The sequence below is a fragment of the Blennius ocellaris genome (genome assembly GCF_963422515.1).
Source record: "Blennius ocellaris genome assembly, chromosome: 4".
Lineage (NCBI taxonomy): Eukaryota > Metazoa > Chordata > Actinopteri > Blenniiformes > Blenniidae > Blennius > Blennius ocellaris.
This window is the reverse complement of record NC_137653.1, coordinates 3,257,638-3,278,776: the sequence shown is the minus strand read 5'-3', so window position 1 is coordinate 3,278,776 and position 21,139 is coordinate 3,257,638. Positions and strand designations below refer to the sequence as shown.

General features: G+C 46.9%; 2 protein-coding genes across 2 annotated transcripts; both read right to left on the bottom strand.

Annotated features, from left to right (window-relative positions):
• Positions 1-1,819: 1,819 nt before the first annotated feature.
• On the bottom strand, positions 1,820-4,002 carry tmem74b (transmembrane protein 74B; the record flags this gene model as incomplete). Its single annotated transcript, XM_080495360.1, has 2 exons — positions 1,820-2,377; positions 3,784-4,002. The coding sequence occupies 2 exons, from the start codon at positions 4,000-4,002 to the stop codon at positions 1,820-1,822; spliced, it is 777 nt and encodes a 258-aa protein (XP_080351486.1).
• A 4,384-nt stretch (positions 4,003-8,386) lies between these two features.
• rbl1 (retinoblastoma-like 1 (p107)) lies at positions 8,387-20,187 on the bottom strand. Its single transcript, XM_080494851.1, has 22 exons — positions 19,995-20,187; positions 18,535-18,664; positions 17,190-17,393; positions 16,965-17,029; positions 16,728-16,856; positions 16,483-16,646; positions 15,964-16,028; positions 15,679-15,844; positions 15,408-15,574; positions 15,052-15,164; positions 14,843-14,946; positions 14,618-14,755; positions 13,914-14,078; positions 13,674-13,824; positions 13,097-13,315; positions 12,139-12,368; positions 11,865-12,041; positions 11,615-11,686; positions 11,444-11,531; positions 11,178-11,326; positions 10,928-11,092; positions 8,387-9,606 (listed from the first exon to the last, which is right to left on the bottom strand). Exons 1-22 carry the CDS (start codon positions 20,158-20,160, stop codon positions 9,412-9,414), a joined length of 3,222 nt encoding a protein of 1,073 aa, XP_080350977.1. The 5' UTR covers positions 20,161-20,187; the 3' UTR covers positions 8,387-9,411.
• Between the last annotated feature and the right edge of the window lie 952 nt (positions 20,188-21,139).

Genomic DNA, 21,139 nt, shown 5'->3' with positions numbered 1-21,139 from the left:
CTTTGAAAACAACTTAATTCAGAGTATTTTAGGCATAAACGTCACTTCACTTTTTTTGTTCCGAAATCTTTCTTCTATGCCGATTCCGGGAATCCTAACGAAGGCTGACGTCAGCGACCCGGTGATGCAACACGCCCCCTGATTCGCTTGTAAAATTCCACAAGACATTCACATTTACAGTTTCTCAAGCAGGCAACTGGCTTCGTTAAGTACATAGCGTGTAAATACTTTTACATTCTTGTAAATATTTGTAGCGATAGGAAGATTTGAACCGTCGGCTTGTCTGGGTAACATTTCACACAATCCGAGGAAATAAAATAAAACGAATAGAATCTACATCGTTGAGTAATTTGACGTTGAAGAGATCTGCTGAAATAATACGAGTTCGAGGTAAAATGTTAAATAAATCCTCACAACATCATTTACTTTGTCTGATTGCAGGCGACGGATGAGTCGCTTTGAAAGAGGATGAATAAAAGGTTTTGTACATTTGTCGACACGGTGACCAAAAGGAAAACACACAAAAGGGTAAAACTGTATATTTGTACCCTCAAAAGTACCATGAAGTACTCTGACTGTGTCCTTGTGATGTATAATAAATACTTTTTCCGTCTCTGATTGTAAGATTTAGATGTTTGATCATCTGAAACCAGATGGAGTTTGTTTGTTTTTATGTTTAAATGGTGCAGCTTTGGCTTAGATCTTCTCATATTCCTCAATACTGGAGCAGGATTTTCACATTTCTTTTTGTCACAACGTGACGCAGCAGCTGCTGATGGAGGGACTTTATTTCCCGTCGGCGACGGGTCGGTGCGGAGCGAACCGGGACGCCTTCACATGAGCGACGAGTCGATTAAAGACTCATTTCAGACGTAATCGACTCGCAGAGCAGGAGGAGCAGGAGGACCATGACTGATAATGTGGTAAAAAAAAAAAAAAGAAGCTTGTATTCGTCAGGCGGAGTCGTTTTCACCCTCTGGAGTCGTTTTCACCCTCTGGATTCGTTTTCACCCTCTGGAGTCGTTTTCACCCTCTGGAGTCGTTTTCGCCCTCTATAGTCGTTTTCACCCTCTGGAGTCGTTTTCACCCTCTATAGTCGTTTTCACCCTCTGGAGTCGTTTTCACCCACTGGAGTCGTTTTCACCCTCGGGAGTCGTTTTCACCCACTGGAGTCGTTTTCACCCTCGGGAGTCGTTTTCACCCACTGGAGTCGTTTTCACCCTCGGGAGTCGTTCCCGGCTCAACCCTACTTTCTACTCCTCTTTCAGATCCCTTCAGTCTGAGCTGATCCCTCCCTGCTCTCCGTCGGTTTCCTCCTCCCTCTGCTCACTGCTGGTGTTGGTATAAAAACGTCCCGGCTCACTCCCACACCTGTCGCCGCCGTTTATTTTTCCTCCATGTTTCAATCTGAGGTCGTTTTTTTTTTTTGTTTAAACTCCCCGTAACCTGTACCGTCAGATATTGAAAGTCTGTGTCTGATTCGCTCGACTCAACAGGGGGGGGGGACCTTTGCTCTCCGCTGTGCTTTTCTCACATTTTAATGTGCTTTTCAACGTGGAACTCAGTCTTGTGATTAACATCCGAGGATTTTGCGCCGAGCCACTCGTCTTTGTGAATGAGCTCCGGCAGGCTTACCTCGCCGCCGCCGCTTCCACCTCCACCGCATCCAGCCCTCTTTGTGAAGTCGCACGTCCCCATGTGATTGGCCAGAATCAATATCCTCTGAGCTCCGACCGGGAGCCTTGTGCCGGAGATGAGCCTTCGACCTGCACCGCTGTGCGCCCCCCCCCCCCCCCCCGCCCCACGATGCACCTTGGGGTTAGCGCGCTCCGGAGGACGAGGGAGCGGGAGGAGGAGGCGCGGAGGAGTGTCTGCTCGGCCCCGGGTCCGACTTGTGATCCCTCTGCGCCTCGGCGCGCTCCACCAGGAACTCGTCCCCGCCGCCCGCCGCGTCCCCGTCGCCCGCCTCGCCCGCGGCCAGCTGCTTCATGCGCAGGTTGATGGAGCCGTAAGTCCTCTTGGGCCGGACGAAGGCGGCGCGGCGCCGGTACATCTCGCCGCGGCAGATGGACACCATGAGCAGCACGGACAGGAACATCCCGCCCAGCGTCAGCAGGCCCAGCCCCGCGATGATGCACTTGTCCAGGTGGGAGCCCAGCCGGGCGTAGTACATCTCCAGCTTCTCCATCTGCCGCGCCGACACCGAGTCCGGGTCCACCTTGGCCTCCCGCGGGATGGCGTAGGCGATCACCACCAGCACGATGCCGCTCACCAGGAACACCAGCGCCAGGATGAAGCCGTAATCCGCAGAGTGGTCGTCTGGAGAGCGGAACTCCGTCAGGTCCTGGGCCTCCTCCTGACCTCCTCCTCCTCCACCTCCACCTCCTCCTCCGCCTCCTCCTCCTCCGCCCTCCTCCTCATCGTACGACTGCGAGGACGACTCCTGCTGAGGCTGCAGGGGGGAGAGAGAGGGAGTGAAGGAAGAGAAGGAGGATGCAAAGTCAGAAAGGAGGAGGAGGAAGAGTGAAAAGAGGGAGGGAGAGGTAAAGAGACGAGAGAAGGAGCGATTGAGGAAGGAAGAGGGGGATGGAAAAGTAAAAGGGAGAAATGAAAGACAATTATTGAGGGAGAGACATGAGAAGTGGAAGACAGAGAGAGAGAGAGGGATGAGAAGATGTTCAGGAGAGAGGAATGAAAGCAAGACGGGCGACAGAAGAAGGAAGGGAGAGAGGGAGGAAAAAGAGGATGGAAAGAAGGGGTGAGAGTGTGAGAAAGAGGGAGAAAAGAAAAGAAGAATGGAGAGAGAGAGAGAGAGAGAGAGGGAGGGCGATCAAGCTGCCTTTGCTCTGCCTTCTTCCGTCCCCCCGAGCTGCTTTGTATTCCCTCGCTTTCCTCGTCTCCATAAACAATAATTACAACTGTAAAACTGTCGCTCGGAATCTTTTTCCACATTTCATGGTGTCAGGAAGCAGATCGCAGGTCAGATAAATCACCGGAACATGAAAAGCAGAGCTAAATGTACATATCCGACGCAGGGAAATGTCATGAAAATGATGTTTAAATCACATCCTGATGCAAAGAGACGAGTAAAGTCAAGTAAATCAGCCACAAACACTGAATCTTTCCTAAAACTAACTCAATGTGTTTCGTCCACTTCAACTCACTGAGAAAACACAAGCTGAGAAAACAACAATACTCAAGTACAACAAATTAGTGTTTCGTTCAGATAACTAGTTTGGCTTCATAACAATTCAACTCGTTTATGTTTTGTTTCATTGACGACAAACGCTTAGTTTGAAGTACCAACAAACTTTTTGTTTAGATAACTTTATATATATTAGTGAAATGCAAAAAACATAAATAACATGTTCAAGCTGCAGGAAAGATAAAACCAAAGGAAATTAACAAGAAGAAACTTGGAAAAATAAAACGTAAAATACAAGCGACAATTCAGCACCAGTTTCACGTGAAAATGTACATTAATTTTCAGACAAGCTTTACGTTTACATGACGACATTTTGAAAACGATGTCGAAACAGCAGAAACACTTCAGACGATGAAGTTTCCATAATGAGCCCCTAGAGGGTGCTGTTGCTTGTGTTTGACACGAAGCCACACACACACGCTCAGCGACAACAAAAGACGATAAAGATAAAGCGGACGTTCGTACGTTCAGATGATCAAGTTGGATTGTTTTTCCCGGACTGTCAAAATAAAACCACCAAGATCTCGGGAGAATACGCGCAGAGCTCCGTCGTCATGGAAACACAGTCGCTCACCCACCTTGTTGTTTCCTGATCCCGAGGGCGGGTACCTCGCCGCCGCCGCCGCCTCCTCGTCCTCCTGCTGATGCTGCAGGTCCTCGTCCTGCAGGTAGGAGGCGTTCTCGAAGCCCCGGGAGGCCCAGCGGCGGGAGTTGGGTGGAGGAGACGGGCCTCCGCCGCGGCCGCCTCCTCCGCCCCGCAGCTCCCGGAGCTCTACGGCGTTGAGACACGACTCCATGGAAATGTGCTCATGTCTCCAGCGGGCGTCCGCTCGGCGTCCTCCGCTCTGACGGACACATTGGACAACTTTTATATAACACACGTTTCAGACACTTTTACTGCGATTGAAGTCTTTATTGAGAAATTGCAACGCAAGTCTTTAATATAATCTGATAATTTCTCTACATTTATTGAACAACCTCAGTAAAAAGAAAGTATTTTAATAAAGCGTCTGTCCATCTATAGTTCTCGGTCATCATTTCTAAATTTGGATTTTCTTTAATACAATTATTCTATGTGGATCATATGAAACGACATTATTTAGCAGATTGACACACACACACACACACACACACACACACACACACACACACACACACACACACACACACACACACACACACACACACACCTTGGTGGTTTATCATTTCCATTTTCCGTTCTCTCATCACCGCCGTCACTCCTTTAGATCCGAATGAGGAGAAAAAGGCCTAAACCGACAACAGAAAGAACAAAGTTCACACCTTAACTTGGTTTAGTTTGTTTTCACACGACACACCAAACCATCTGGACGTCAATTACAACAGCGGCTCATTAGGGGGCGCTGTCGCTCCCAACCCCCCCCCCCCCCCCAAGGAAAGGATTGCCAGGTCAGCATGAAAACATCTTAGAAGTCAGTGTTGGGCTTGACTGTATTAATTGCTTGAGAATAAACCTGAAAAATGTAAGAGAAAAGAAAAAATCCATAGTTTTTCAAATGTCTCTCAGTGGGACAGGAGTTGTATTAAAATACAATAAGATCAGACTTCAGAATCAAAATCCGACATGGGGAAACTTGTTCATCACAACAGCTCCAAATAAGGTATATAAGTCAGCTTCAGTTTCAGTTTGACACAGTCTCTACTTTAAGACTGTTTTTTTAATTAATTAAACCAGACAGTTTGGGCTGGACCATTTTCTAGTGAAGCTGCTGTCGGTTTAGACCGCTGGAGTCGCTGTAACATGTCACTAAGGCTCCGTTTACACGACAACAAATACGAGTGTAACCACAAAACTTTCTTCACTGTTGGGGGGGGGGTCTGTTTACACGCCACCAGTGTGCAGAGTTTTCATCCCGGCTCCCAAAGTGGAAAGATTCTTTCACAGTCGCTGTTTCCTCCTGCAGAGGTAATCAGAGGCTACAGAGCCTTTTACTGCGCATGCGCGTATCTCTCCCCCTCTCCCTTTCGCTCATCCACTTGTAAACAAACATGGCGGACCGTCGTGGTATGACTTACGGTCAATAGTCTAAGTTTTATCGTCCATATCAGTAGTTTAATAGCTGAGACTCACTCCTGATAGCAGCCGATGCGTCGTCAGTCCACGTGGATATCGTGTTCTCTCCATTTCCTTATTGTTCTCTGCACAAGCGTCTGTGTAGTTTCAGTACAAAATCAAGCAACAGCGCCCCCTGTGGCCCGGCATACTAACTACAGCGTCGTCTGTGTGTCCACTGCTCCAGTGTAAACACTCCTTTTTTTGAACGGATTAGGTGTCATAACCTGAAACGTTGTCGTGTAAATGGGGCCTAACATTTCTCTCTCTCCTTTGTTCGTCTATTTACATAATTAAATTCACACTTCTTGAAAATACATTCACACAAAATAATCTACATCCGACTATACCTACACATATACGTACTTATAAACATACATAAGTCATATATCTAATATAACTTGCCTTGAAAATGGAATGGAATTGTTTTTTTTCCTTATATAAAAGTACCTTGTAACAGTGTTGTATTTGTCAGTATAGAAATAAATAATTGAATAAATAGTGTTATAGTGCAACCCAACAAATAATGTATCACAGTTAGTATGTTTTCCTCACATTTTCAAGGTAAAACCAACAATCAGGTTCACTCACTTGGATTAACAGGCGACCAAAAGTAACAAAAAAGCATGAAAAATCCTACGAATGTAGAATAATTAACACGATTAAATATTTTCGTGAGATGTGTTCGTAGGAAACGTTAAAGAAAAGAAAAAGAATCAACTCTAGTCCTCTATCTGACAAAGGGTTAAGCAGAATAAATTGGTTAACACATCCTGGGTGTGATCCTGATCAGGCAGCGGGAGCTGGTGTGAACATCCAAACCCTCCTCCAGGCAAACCGAGGGGAAAGAATAAACAAACCAAAAAACAACAAAAACACTTTGTCTTGCTTGATTTAAATGGGACCAGGTCTGTCAGAATACTGAAGGTTTCCAGACGGAGGGAGAAGAAGCTCACTGACACACTTCGCTTCTATCAGTGAGCAAGCTGTCAAATTACCGACAGCATCACTGTGACCTTGTGATGCGCCAAACTGCCAGGACCTGGAGGGTGTGTGTGTGTGTGTGTGTGTGTGTGTGTGTGTGTGTGTGTGTGTGTGTGGTATCAGGGTGATCCGGACCAGATAAGCTCCACACCGCCTGACGCGCTTTTCATTGCCGGGAGGGAGCAGACGGCTGATGACCCGGCGGAGCCGCACGACGCACGGAGCGGCGGCGCGTCCTCGTGAGGGAAACACAACCGGGGGGGTGGGGGGTATCAGGGCAGGCAGGGAGGCAGCATCCACCCCGGCTGTATCCGCCGCCACGTAGCCCGAAAGACAGCGAGCATTTGGTGGATTCACCGGAGGAGGAGGAGGAGGAGGAGGAGGAGGAGGAGGAGGAAGGCGGAATGCGCAAAGGGACCGGCCGGGGCCGGGGTGTGGGCTGTGGGGACGGCGGAGGCTTACCTGGAGCTTCCCGGGGCAGAGACCGGCCGAGGACCGGGCGGCTGTGGAGCTGCGGAGGGATGGATGGAGGGATGCTGCTGGAGGATGAGGGAGAGAGAGAGAGGGAGGGAGAGACTGAGCATGCGCAGAGAGAAGCTCGTGGTTTCCTCTGCTGGTGTCTGTCAGAGTCACAGGATTTGATCCACTTTACACCTTTTGACCTACATCTCTCTCTCTCTCTCTCTCTCACACACACACACACACACACACACACACACACACACACACACACACACACACACACACACACACACACACACACACACACACACACACACACACACACACACACTAAAAAAAATCAACCTAAACCTATAGTCAGACTTTATTCATCAAAACTGCTGTTTATTTTCCATTTATTATTTAAAAAGCTGCAGATATTTATTACAGTTTAGTTTGTTTTCTAAGTACTGAGATAAAAAAAAAAAAGATTTATTTCAAGGCTCTTAATTATGTAGATTAACGTTTTAGTCCCACCAGTATTTTAGTGCTTCAACAGAAGAAGACAATTAAAGCATCTTGAAGCCCATAAATCTACTTAATTAGGGTTTATTAACTGAAAACCATGCACTTGCAGGAAATTTCCTACTGTTTGTAACCGAGTGCTCTAAATCAAAGGAAAGGCAGAAATTTTTTTTTTTAATTCTGCACATTAGAAATCCCTATAAAAAAAAACAAGGTGATAATCGAGCACCTCAGGGTCTGAACAGGCCGAATCCTGTGAGGCGAGCGTGAAGACGAACCTCCGCTGGTGGAAAAAAAAACCCTGAACCGTCTCGCCTTTGTAGAGATCATGATCTCCACGCCTGTTGCCATAGCAACACACATCTAGTGCAGACGTGGACACGTTAGCAGACCTGCGGTCATGAAAACGTTCATTTAACGATCACCTGTCGGCCTCCGGAGCGACAGCAGCTTCAGCATCTGCTTGTTTTGCAACGACGGATTGTTTTCAGGAGACGGTTGGTTAATCCGTGCAAATGTTCACAGACAATGACCCTGGGCACCGTCAACACACGGAGGATTCAGCTTTTTACAACATCCCCCCCCCTCCTCGCCGTGTTCACAGGCAGTGGTTTCCACAAATGTTGTCTGCAGATGTTTTCACAGGCGACGGTTTTCAAAGAAGATGTCCAGACCGACCTGCAAACAGTTAATAGCTTAACAACTTTTAAACAATCTTCATTTGGTTTTAAAATGTGGCGGCGGTTTTTTCCAGAAGTGTTCAGATGAACTCCTTTTCAGATATTACGTGAAGAAAGAGAGGAAGCCGCTCCTGGACGTCCAAACCTCGGCCTGTCGCCTGTCGGTTTTCTCTCATTCAAACACTTTTCAGGATTTGCGGTTAGAAAGTTCAACCAATGATGTGAAACAGGAAAAAAACAAAAAGAAATTCAGAACTTTTTCTCCAGGAGTCGAAGGACAACAGAAATTCAAGAACGGCTTGTTTTTTGTTGTTTGTCGTCACTATTAGACGCCGTTCCAAGTCGTTTTTCTGAATGGATTTTGCTGTAAAATGTCGAGGAAGAAACAGACGAGGAAGAAAAAAAGCACAAATATAACAAGTCGACACGAGTTTAGAGAGAATCAAACACAAAGACAGATGAAAGTCAGATGTTTAATGACTCGAGTGTTTCTGTTAATGTACAAAACTGGACTGGAAGAAATACAAAAGAAAAACAAACACAGGAGTTAGAAAAGCTGCGTTTCCTTAATTATTGCATTTTTTTCTCTGCAGGATGATAGTGAGAAAGAAAAGCTACTTTTATTTTTTTCCTTTTAACATTTGTTCAGACTTTTTTTTCTCAAATCATTAAGGAAAAAAAAAACAGAACAAAAAAACGGAGACTTTTTTTCCCCCTAATGGAAGCAGGTTAGATTTTAAAATGACGTGTAGATACTACACACGTGGAGCCAGCAGAGCACTCTTCTTGTTAGCGGTGAGCCTCTATTTTCTTTTTTTACAACATAAAAAAAAAAGAAAAAAAAGTTATTATAACAGTAAAACACATAAAAGTCGACACAGAAGTAAAAATAACCTCCAAACGCGGAAGATTCAGGTTCAAGGAAACTATACACAAGTTTAACTATTACATGTTTTTCAAATGAATCTACGGTGAGATTGTGTTGTTTGTTTGTTTGTTTGTTGTTTGCAGCAGCACCTCGACAGGTCGAGCAGTGAAAACGATCTGCCAGGTAAATGTGACAAAGTCAAATCTAAAAGGCTCCAACAGTTTGGTTCTGTGTAAATGAAGTGTGGGTTTTTTTGCCCTCACTCTCGACTTGCAGGCTCAATTTTGTTTTAAAATCAATAAAACACTAATAAATAACTTACTTGCGGGATGAATTCTTCGTACTCGACGAGTGTGTACCAAAATTTGAACTTGCGTGTTGGTGAACGTGTGTGTGTGGATGTGGACACACACACACGTTTGTAAATTGAGGTGTTGCACGTGGAGGGTTTCAGTTGCGGAACGTCTCGTCATGTCATGAGATTTTATTGTGGAGGGTTTAGAAAGCGGTGAAACGAAGGCGTCCCTAGTCGCGCTGCCACCAGGTCCTAATGTAAACCGCGCCGAGGATTAAAAGCGGGCGATCGCCTTCCTCTCGGCGCTCAGAGTTCCGCGCGTCAGTGACTCTGCCGCTCGGACACGACGTCCTGCAGCCGCTTCAGCAGCACGTCGGGGCTGCTGCCGTTCTCCGGACACGCCCGCTTACTGGGGGAGTCGCAGGCCGATGACATCATCACGTCGCCCTCCATGGTGAAGGCCCGCTTGCGGCTCACGCAGCCCTGCCGGATCATCCGGTTGATGTCCGACAGCTCCTGCTGAGAAGCAGACGCCGGGTTAAAGTCGCGTGAAATACACCGAGACTCACCGACACCACTTTGCTTTTGTGTTTTGTTTTATCTCCCGTTATGCACCTTGAGGTGTACGACAACAAACCTTTAGTTACTTCCCGATACCGACATGAGAACTTATTAAAGGTCATGAAGTCCCATTCATTATATGGGAAAGCTAATGCTTTGCAGTGAAACTCCTCCACCACCACTCTGTGTCTGTTCTGTAGTTTATATATGATATTTTAGCAGAATATAATTTAAAGTCCCAGTGAAATGAAAATTCGACCTCCAAAACCTCTCTGGCTGTCGCTTCTAGGATCCTTTTTATGCTAACTGGTCCGAGGGTAAAATGTTAAAACACGGCAATCAAGAAAATAGCCGATAAACAGCGGTATTTTCGCTGCTGGGCGGAGCTTCTGACAATAATAGAGTGACATCACGAGTTGTGCACACGCCCAAGTTGTGTTTACATTATGGCGGATCAGAGTTTTGACCACGAAGAGGCTGAATTTAACCATATTTCATCATCATCATCATTTCAAATCCAGTGATTGATGAAGATGTTTCCGCTAGCAGCGCGAGCTAGCCGCTCCCGGCGCCCGTGCTCCTTTTCTCCTCTCTCGGTCTCTTCCAGGCTCAATGTTTCGTCAAGGCTCATAAAACGCCGACTATAACTTCAAAACACTGTCAAAACTTGGATATTTAAGAGGGAAACAAGCCAATGTAAACACAACAGATGGAGATCTGCACAACTCTTGACGTCACGCCCACGAAGAAGGATCCCTCCGACTTCCTCGGCTGGAGATTCAAAATTCAAATAACTTCGTTATGCGACAACAGTGGTGGGGCAGAGTCGGAGGAACCTTAGAAGTAGTAGCCCAACTATCGTTTTTTGCAAAGTAGTGTTTTACATTTCACTCCGCCTTTAAAGTCAGCCTTCCTTTTCTCCACGTAGTATTGGAAAATACCTGATACTGGTACCACTTCCCAAATGGCTATATTGCCTTCTTTCTCTCAGCGCTGTCTAATATAAGTCTGTTGAATTGTTATTGGTGTTCAGAAAACTTCAGTGTCATTTTGCCAATGATGATTTTTTTTGGTCTTTCAGAACTTCAAGCATCCTTAGAAATTGGAACTATACTTGAATTATCATCAAGTGGACGAATCTGAATTCCCTTCAGAAAAATGTACCAGATCTGTAAAGAAAACTCTTCTTTACCCAAGTTGTTGTTTTTCTTTTCTTTAAACACGCTTTGTGTGTGTGTGTGTGTGTGTGTGTGTGTGTGTGTGTGCGTGCGCTTGCCTTGGACGGGCTGCTGTTGATCCTGTAGGTGAAGGAGTTTGGCGTGAGGCATCCTGCCGAGTTCTTGTGAGGGGAGACGTACAGCGAGTGTCTCTGAGAGACTCTGCGAGGAGACAGCGGCTGAGCCCGGACCGACGGGAACGGAGACAGAGGAGGAGCGTCGGCCTGCGGAGAGCGACGCACCGTGAGAACACAACAACAACAACAACAACAACTATCACAACAACGAAAACAGACGCCGCCGCCGTACCCGGTTATCGTGGGTGGCGTATCGCAGGGCGAAGCTCTTCATCCTCAGGATGTAGATGCTGTTGTAGAACTGGATCAGGTCTCCACGCTCCTCCTCCCCCGATTGGTCAGCGTTTGCTTCTGCCGAAAGCTGATTGGTTTTCTCTGCAGCTGAAATGAACACACGCGCCAACCGTATCAGAAAAATGTGTAATCTAATGTGTGTGTGTGTGTGTGTGTGTGTGTGTGTGTGTGTGTGTGTGTGTGTGTGTGTGTGTGTGTTCTTACATTCTCCTCCAGAAACGGAATCCACCTCCATGTTTTCATCAGCCACCGGCTCTCTGGGAGTGCGACGCAGCAACACACTGCGATACACCTGCACACACACACACACATCCACACATCAGAGACACGCACAAGGCTGAACTGTCTTGATGAAAGTGTGTGTGTGTTCCTCACGTGGCTGCTGGCCTGAGGCTGGCTGCGGTAACACTTCATGATGTCCTGGAAGGTGTGAGGCTCTTTGGTGATCTACGCAGAGGAAATCAAGAGTCACAGTCAGCGTTTCCACACTCCTCCGGCCTCATGCCGCGATTCCATTTTCGACAAGGCTTTTAGTGAAACGGCAGTAGTTTTTGCATTCACGCAGCAACGTCTTGATGTTTGCACTGAAACTGAAACGGCAGAAAGGCTTAATGTGCGTCGTTACTTTGGAGATGATGTAGATGCTGCAGAGCAGCAGCTGGTCCAGGTGTCGGTCCTTCATCAGCTCGGTGCTGTGGACCATCGAGTGCTCGAAACACGTCCAGATTTTCCCCCGCAGCTCCGACGAGATGTCCAGCTTCACGCACAGGTCCCGGAGCCGGACGCTGGTCAGGTGGTACACCTGCGGACGCACGCAGACGCCAGCGGCGGGGTCACAAACTTTACTTCACTTTCTAATCCGATTCCCGTCCCGACCAGGAGGTTTTTCCAGCTCGTACCTTCCTGAAGAAGAGGGCGAGCGACCCGGTTCGCCGCGGGCGCCCGTTTCCCGTCTGGGTATCGGAGGCGGCGGCGGCGGCAGCAATGGCGGCGGGGGCGATGAGGGGAGCAGTGGGGGGGGCGATGGGCCGGCTCGGCGAGGTGGTCAGCAGGAACTGGGCGGTGACGGTGCCGGAGGCGTCGCAGGGCTGCACTGGGATCAGCGTTATGGTCCGGTCGCTGTTCGTGCCTGCGGACAAAGCGGCCAATCAGGAAGGAGCAGAAGCTTCCAGAGTCCCGGCGGCGGCGGTCCGAGTACAAGGCAAAACAAACTAGCCTTGTTTTCAGTAAACCGATTTCCTTAAATAAAATAGTAAAAACCTCTGGAATAAACATCTGTTTGAAGCTCGGTGACTCGTACTGACACCAGTACCAGGTCTCACACTACACGGAGTTCTCCAACTCGAAAAAAACTCCGTGATAAAACCTGCTAAATATTACCACATCAAAAATCCCAATCGGGTATTTTCCAATACTACTATAAAGTACGTTCTGCTACATACCGTATAGTTCCCAATAGAAGAGCAACCTTTTTAAAGACGTGGAGCACGAGAAGGAAAAAGCAAACGTCTTTAAAGACAACCACAACTTCATGACTAATTTTGCATCAACAAAGGATGGACTTACCATATTTCGCAGGATGTTTTAACCTGCACTCAAATGTTCCCAATAGATGTACACCCACTCGCGTACTGAGCGTCTATTAGGAGTAATACGGTATCGAACATATTGGGAGTTTTGCTGGTTCGCGGCAACGCACAGCCCTCGCACGTCATTTGCATACGAATCAGGCTTTATGGCATTAAAAGAAAATACTCGGTATCGGCAAGTAGCAAGTCGAACTCGTACTTGTCGCTTAAAAAAGTGTTAATGGTTCGCCCATAGTAAATTCCTTTGACTCCGTGCTCAGTGTCCCACCTTGTATTGGGATGCTGAGCATGGTGGTCTGCCCCGGCTGTCCTCCGATCTTCAGGGTGCTGCTCGTGGTGAACGTCAGCCTCTTGGCAGGAGACGGCATGGCGGTCAGTCGCGGCGGCGCCGGGGCCGGAGGGTCGTCTCCGAAGAGGCGGCGTTTGGCGCTGCCGGCTGCGGGGGAGCTGTAGCGGTCGTGGACCGACAGCGGAGAGGGAGGGATGTCTGCAGGAGGAGGCATGACACAGGACGGGAGGTTAATCTGAATCATTGTTCACAAATAAACAATCTGCAAAAGTTATCCGTGGTCAAAAATGTCAGGATTTCTATGAAGAGATGCAATATGTAGGATATATATTTCTATAGTTTTTGAAACATCTGTTCATCTCTGAAATCAGATCTAAACCCCCCAGAAACAATCTGACACAATCTCACATTAAATAAAAAACACATTTTACCTGGAAGTGTGAACTGTTCTAAATTCAAACGAGAAAAGTCGACCTCGTCCGAAGGACCGACGTAAGAAAAGTCTCTTCGAGTTAAAAGGAAAATGAAAATCACACACAGCGGACACAAGCCCCACCTTTCCGCGCGCTGCCCAGGCCCGTTCGGAACTCCCTGATCCGAGGGTGGATGATCGGGGAGAGCGCCACCATGGGGAGGTGGGACTGAGCTGCACTGTTGGAAGCAGAACCGGAAGCAGAACCGGAGTCGAGGCTGGAAGAGAAGTTGACCTGCGGAGAGAGAGAAGCCATGAGATCTGCAGAGAAAAGATTCGCGTTTTCAAGCGGGGAAAACCCCAAACTTGTGTGGCGTCGCTGACCTCCTCCACCGTGGGCACTTTGTTCCCGGCGGCCTGCAGGGCGCTCCACAGGGCGGAGCCCGCCGCCCACGCTCGGTTCTCCAGAACCTGCTCCTCGATGGAGTTCAGATGCTTCACCATGTCTCTGGACAGGCCTTCTTCTGAGCGAATGAACACTTCGATCACCTGCGGGGAACCACAAGCGGAGAGCGTCAACGAGGACGTGCTGCCGGCACCGCGGGGGGTCTCGGTGGGAGGCTTCAGTTTTCCTCATCACACAGAGAGACAGAAGCAAAAACGCTTCAGTGTTCAAAGACAATGAAACCTTCTTTTGTTAACGTGCAACTTTGTGATACTTATCATTTGTCTACAGTAAAAAAACAACTTTATTAGTAAATGAACAAAAAGAGTAACTGGTTCCACATAATGTCTCGTGTTAATTATGGCCACATATCTGTATTATTGTAGTGTTAGCATTAGCTGGGCTGTTAGCACTGTGTGGGTCTGATCTATTCTAGATATGAGCTGAAATTATATCAGTTATGTGAAGAAGGAATATCTGTAATCTACATGTTACTGTTTCTAACATCCAATATACCAGCTGAGATAAACTACTACAATGCAGACAACATTACTATTGGCTGCAGGAGTGAAATATCTTCTGAAATACAACCTGACAACTGTACAAAATGATTCACGTGTGTGTTTCTGTGTGAGTGTGTTACCTTGAAGAAGTAGAACGGGGCCAGTTTGAAGATGTTGATGATCCAGGGAAACGTCCTCTGAGAGCTGTAGGCGAACAGCACCACCTCCAGGCAGCACGCCATGAGGGAGCAGTGGAAGATGTCCTGCTCCAACAACACCTACCGACACCAGGAACATGTCTGTCTTCAGATGACGCACAAACACACAGCCTGACTGACTGATTGACGGGGGGGGGGGTTCCTTACGCTCATGTCTCTGCCCTGCAGCCGTTTGGACTCCAGGGCCATGACGTTCTCCAGGATCTTGTAGTAGAGGATCTCCGCCAGCTTCAAACGGTTCTCCGCAAAGTCTGCAACACCAAGACGCAATACTTAACACCTGTGACACAGTTCACACTGCGTCCAGTGGTACATGAAGTCACTGCGGATTGTACTTGGCCAGCAGGGGGTCGTACCGATATGAGACCCGGGAGTGTCCTCCGAGTCGTTGGTGTAGTGTTCTTTGAAGGTTTGTCCAAGGGTTTTTACTCGGCCCAGTATGGACTCTGTGGGATCTCTGGTGCAGGACCTGGAAACATAGAAAGATTCTTTCATTTTACATTAACAACCGATAATCTGATAATTTTTGTCTGAATCCAAACGTTTTGTGATTAGTAGTTCTAAACCGTCTATCGTTGTGTGTGTGTCTCTGTTAGAAATCGTGGCTGGACGGGTTAGCTGTGTGCTCGTATGGATTAATGGACGGACAGGCGGATCACTGACAGGTGGATGGATGTTAATAATTAGTGGAGGCAGAAATAAAAGTGCTGACTTGAAGATCTGCAGCAGGGCTTCGCTGGGCGCCGTCCTCAGACCGGCCACCATGCTCTGCAGCCGGGTGACGCTCTGCGTCGCCGAGGAGACGGGCGTGACGAGCAGGTCCTTCTCCTTCAGGTAGACCCGGCCCGTCAGGGGGGTGGAGGGGGCGAGGGAGCCCGACTGCAAACGACAAGAACGCCAAGACGGAGCGTTCGTTCAGGCCTCGTTGATTACGTGAAATCAGGTGCACGTGACTGCTGTCAAGGTCTGCAGTGGGCGTTCACCTTCTCCACGTGCTGCTGCAGCTGGTTGCCCTGGCTGGCTAACGGATCCTGGACGGTCTTCCTCGGAGTTCCGATTTCTTCGTCTGCGTCGGCTCCCAGAAACACTCGCTCATCAAAATCTCCCACCGTCAACACGTACTCCTCGTACTCCCGGTTTATAGCTTTACTGCAGGACACACACACACACACACACACACAGAGTTACAAATGAAAGACTCCAATAGCAGCAGGAGGAACAAAGTTGCCCTCAGGGGGCCGAGAGGAGGATGAGCTGATGTTGCTTACTTGTTGTCAATGAAGTTTTGAGGGTCCAACGTTTCTGTCAGGTGATCTTCGTTGCCTTTCAGGATCTGATTGTTAAAAAGGGATATTAGGATGAGATTACAGGGGATAGAAAAAGGGAAAGTGGAATATTTGCTTCGCAACGAAGATCTACAAGATGGATGGATTATCAACAGAGAGGGAAAAAAAATGAGGATTAAAGGCTGGGGAGTGTATCTGAAATGCAGCTTTTCTTTAATCTGATTAGAAAATGTTAAACATCTGTGCTGCAGAAAAACCCCATTTCACAGTGAGAACATTGGGACGTCACCACCTGCTGTTGATGAAAGTTTAAATCTATTTACTTCCTATGCAAACGCTCCGATGCATTAACACGTGTTCACATCTGGAGGAGCTCCATTAGGCTCAAAACGGAGATAAAATTGCTCCGTGTAAGAAATCTACAAATGAAAATGAACTGAATAAACCAGCTGCTTTTTTCCCCCCACCTGTAATAATATTATGCAGAAAAGCTGACTGCACCTGTTTGTCGAACAGCTTCTGTATGTAGGGTTTGAAGTAGTGCTGCTTGATGCCCTTGGCCTCCACCACCAGCCCGTCGTGCAGCTCGCACAGCCTCTCCAGCACACACGGGGGAGGCTCGTCGGAGGACACGTGGCCGTCTGCGCGGTACTGCGCCGGCAGACCTGCGCAAAACAAACGCGGCGTCAGCTCCCGCCGGACCGCCGACCAGCGGCGTGGAGATTTGGCTGTGAGGCGAGGCTCACCTCTGAATGACGGATTGATCAGGTCCCTCCTGTTGGCGCACAGCAGGGCGTTCCCGAACACCAGGTCCAGGCAGCAGAGCAGCAGGTGGTACGAGTTCACCAGGTCGTCACCGATCATACGGAAGTTACCTTCACACACACACACACACACACACGCGTGCGTCAAACGTTGACGCCAAAGCTCACAGATCATAAAAAATGGAGATGATGGCGTGGAACCACAGCCGTGAACGGTACCTTTGGTGTAGACAAACAGAGTCCAGCAGAACTTGAACACTTCGCTGATGTGACAGGGAAGCCGCCTGCAGCGCCAGAGAGAAGAGACACACACACACACACACACACACACACACACACACACACACACACACACACACACACACACACAGTGTTAGATAGGACGGCTCTCGCCACGTCTACACGACGGCGGTAAGAGTGAAATGGCGCGTGTTTGTGTCGTGCCTGTGCTTTCTGCTGCGGGGCTGCCGCGGCGGCTCGCCGCCCTGAGGGTTCTGAAACATGTCCATGAAGATGGGCTCGAACTTGCGGAAGATGACGGTGGAGACCTCGAAGTTCCTCTCCAGACGTTCCAGCCGCAGCCGGAAGTCCTGCGACAGGTTGGACATGTCCGACCACTTCCTCATTTTGGAGAAGAACTGGATCAGACTGGGGAAGGAGACACAAACTATTCACCTCATTTATTCCGGAGGAGATGGAGGATCTATGGTGCATCCATGACTGATCAGACAGTGGGAAAGGGACAATTTCTGCTTGTTTTTTGAAGGCAAGTTCAGTATTTCTGCTTGTTTCTGAGCTGAGGACAGATATGCAGATTCAATCGTGTCAGTGGAGTCAGGAGAAGAATGTCATTTACATCATTTACACCAATACCGACACCAGTATGGGGCTCGACACTTCTGCCTGTGAAGCTGGTGAGTATTACGTGACATCTTCAGTCAGCAATGTAAGAAACCTCGAGTAATGTCAGTGGTTTGAAGATTCTTTAGTATTAATAACAAATGTGAGACAAACAGTAAACAATGTTTACAGTTGTTAATGTAAACAAAGCCTCTGCCTGCGTTCTGTATTCACAGTGCAGTACGGAGATAGACGTCATGCATCGTTTGCATATGAAGTATGAATTAGGCTTTATGGCATTTTCTAAATACTCGTATCAGTACTCAGTATTGGCAAGTCGCTCAAGTGTAGACAAGACAGAAGAAGGGAATGTAGATGGCAAGAATCAGCCACGAGAAAGCAGAATGTAATCATTATTATCGCAGTATTATGAACAAAACTACCAGATGCTGAATTGCGCAGTTTATGACCCAGATATTTAAAGGATTTAACCCAGAAGCCTGTGAGCTTCAGGGCTGGAAGTGACGTTTTTATACACTTGTCCAAGGATTAAAATATATTTCTGATTTCTATCAAGCATACAGATAAACCAGCATTAACAGCAGTGAAAGCAAATGAGTCCGTTTACATCAAACTATTTTCTTTACTTCTTGGAGGGGCAACAACAGATGAGGCTGATAATTCAACATTTATCCCCTGAAGTGAAACACGGAGAAGTGAAACATGTTTTCACTTAAGAGTCTCTCTAATATTTTTATCTCAAACAGCTAGAGACAATTCTTTGTTACACAGAAGACTATTTAATAAAATAGTTTAGTTACATGTAATTTTTCTGCAGGTCACAATGAACCACTGCAGACAAGCCAAAACACTGAGGATCTCCACTTTCATTCTGGAGCTTGTGTGTTGCGTGATCTCCCGACCTCCTGCAGAGGCGACGGCGACTGACCTGAGTTTGGAGGAGCGAAGGATCCTGGTGAGGGAGACGCAGTTCCCCTCCATCAGCCCTTTGCCCACAGTGGGAGTGGAGCCCTTCCTGCAGGCGGCGTACAGCGAACAGGCCAACCAGTGGACCACCTCTCCCTAACAAAACAAAAAAATTGATTTTGTCAACAATTCTAACACATACATCTGCATCTTAAATTCTAAACTGTAAAGTAAACAGTCCTTTAATGTCATCAAAGAGACGGACAGCAGATGTACAGTAGATTAGTTTCCCCAATAGAGTTTTTTTGCCACTTAGATTAATTTGATCATTCTGTGAAAGCTTGTAATGGATTATTATATCATGTCTATCGTACTAATAGTGTGCGTGCAAAGACACTTTGTAGTCATATGTATTAGTCAGGCCAACCCCAAGGACTGTAATACAGTACATTTACATCATTCAATCTGAATCGGTGCATATTTTGTAAAATGACAGTGACAGAACTGAAGCGCAGTGATCCTTCAATATTGTTTTTGTGATATTTGGCAAAGAGGGAAGTAGAATAAATGTAGAAAGTGTTATAGTCAGTTGCAGATGATTCAAAAGGGAGACACAGGCTTCGGGTTTGTGCAGACCAGAACGTAGACTCTCATTTGTGTTGTGAATAGTGAGAATGAACTGTTGACGTAGAGGAGCTTTCCCCAACAAGAGTTTTGCAAATGAAATGAAAGCAGTGACCATTCATTGTCCAGTTTATCGGGAAATGGAGCTCCAGTGGTGAAGCAGACAGCAGGTAAATAACATACAACTGGTGAAGGAGAGTACATGGGGGACATGTGTAGATAATAAGAATATATTCCAAGACTGGGAGAACTGTTATTTTACCCAGAAGTTGTTTAACAGATTGTCTGAAGGAGGATTTGTTGCGGTAAACAAAATCAATACAGGATTTGACCTTTGCCACCCAAACACTCATGTGTGGTTAAAATGTGTCTTTACTGTCAAACTATATAATGAGACGTTTAACCTCCGAGGAGGAAATTCTGAGGGGATTTTCTATATCTGGCCTACTTTTGTTGAAAACCAATCATTCATTTTTTTTGTATTATTTCTGTTTAAAAATAAACAGAGACTGGAAAAAGCTAGTTGGATGCTGGCCTGTAAAGGGACAGAAACCATGGAGGGACTAAATGCGTCAACAACAGATGGTTATTACTTAAACGGTGTTGATATACGTTTGTAATAAAACTATTACAACTGTAAAAGACACATCCTGAGATTTATGGCCCTAAACCCAAACAATAATAACAATCAGATGTGCGGAATAATGACGACCGGAAACGTGCGTGGGTTTTATGGTTCCGGGACTGAAATTAAAAACAGACATTAGCCGAAGCCCTTTAACCGGTGTTTACGTCCCCACGGTGTTTAAACTGAAGCCGGAAAGACGCGTTTAGGAGTAAAAGAGTCGGTCTGTGGACTCGCCTCCAGAGTGTACGTGTTCCAGATAGCGGTGAAGTTATCCATAGCCTCAGTGGCTGTCTGCTCGTCCATGTTCAGCTCCTGACACAGCGCCTCCAAACTCCTCCGCACCGAGCTCTCCTCCATCCTCCCCGACTCCGAATCCGAGGACTCCTCGCCCCGCATCCGTGCTGTATCGCCGTGCGGCGTTTTAAATCCCCCACGGAGTTTAAAAAGCGAAACACGACGCCCCTGCGCGGACGTCCACACGACACCGACCACCAGCCTTTTGCCTTCAACCCCCACAATGCACCGGCTTGGCGCGAAAACAACTCGGCCTCCGCCAATGGGAGGCGAGGGCAAAGTGGGACACGTGAGCCGCTTTGCCCAACCCCATTCAAGCATGGGCTCGCGCTGCTTTCAGCCGGCGGTAACCAAGCAACCTGTTTAAAAAGTTTAGCACTTTTACACACATTTCTGCGGTGCCTCTGAGCGGCCATAGAAAATAAAATAATAATAATAACCTGCTCTGAAACTATTTTTATTCATGTATTTATTTATGTCTTTTTTACTACAGGCCTACACAAATAACAACGTGCTCTGAAGCAATTTTATTTATTTATTTATATATTTGGCGATGATCTACCTTTTACCGTGGTCACGCACACACGCGCACACAAATCTGGAGGATCGTATTTTTTTGTTGAAAAAAATATTTTTTGTATCGACATATATGTGCAGTGTATTGTGTTACATAAACTAACCACTGGATAGCGCCAGTGAGCGACACTCACCACTTTTTTATGAATACATTCGTAACATAATACTGTACAGTAAAACCAAAAGCCAATGTTGCTCAAATGATACAAACACGTGGCAACAACAAAAAGCTTTATCCTGAACTCCCCTCTGGTGTCAAAAATCCTCATAATTTTCATTTAAATCATATTTTCTGCATACAAAATAACAGTGGTGAATGTTGTGCTGATTTTAATCTTCCAGGATTTGATTTTCAGAGAAAAGAGCCATTATGTATAGGACTTGGCTTGTTGGCTCATCAAACTCATCTGGATATCAAGTTTTGATCAGGCTCATTCAAAGAAAATAAAGAAGGAAACGTTTTTGTTCCAGTTTAGTTTATTGAAGAAAGCAATAAAGAAGCTCA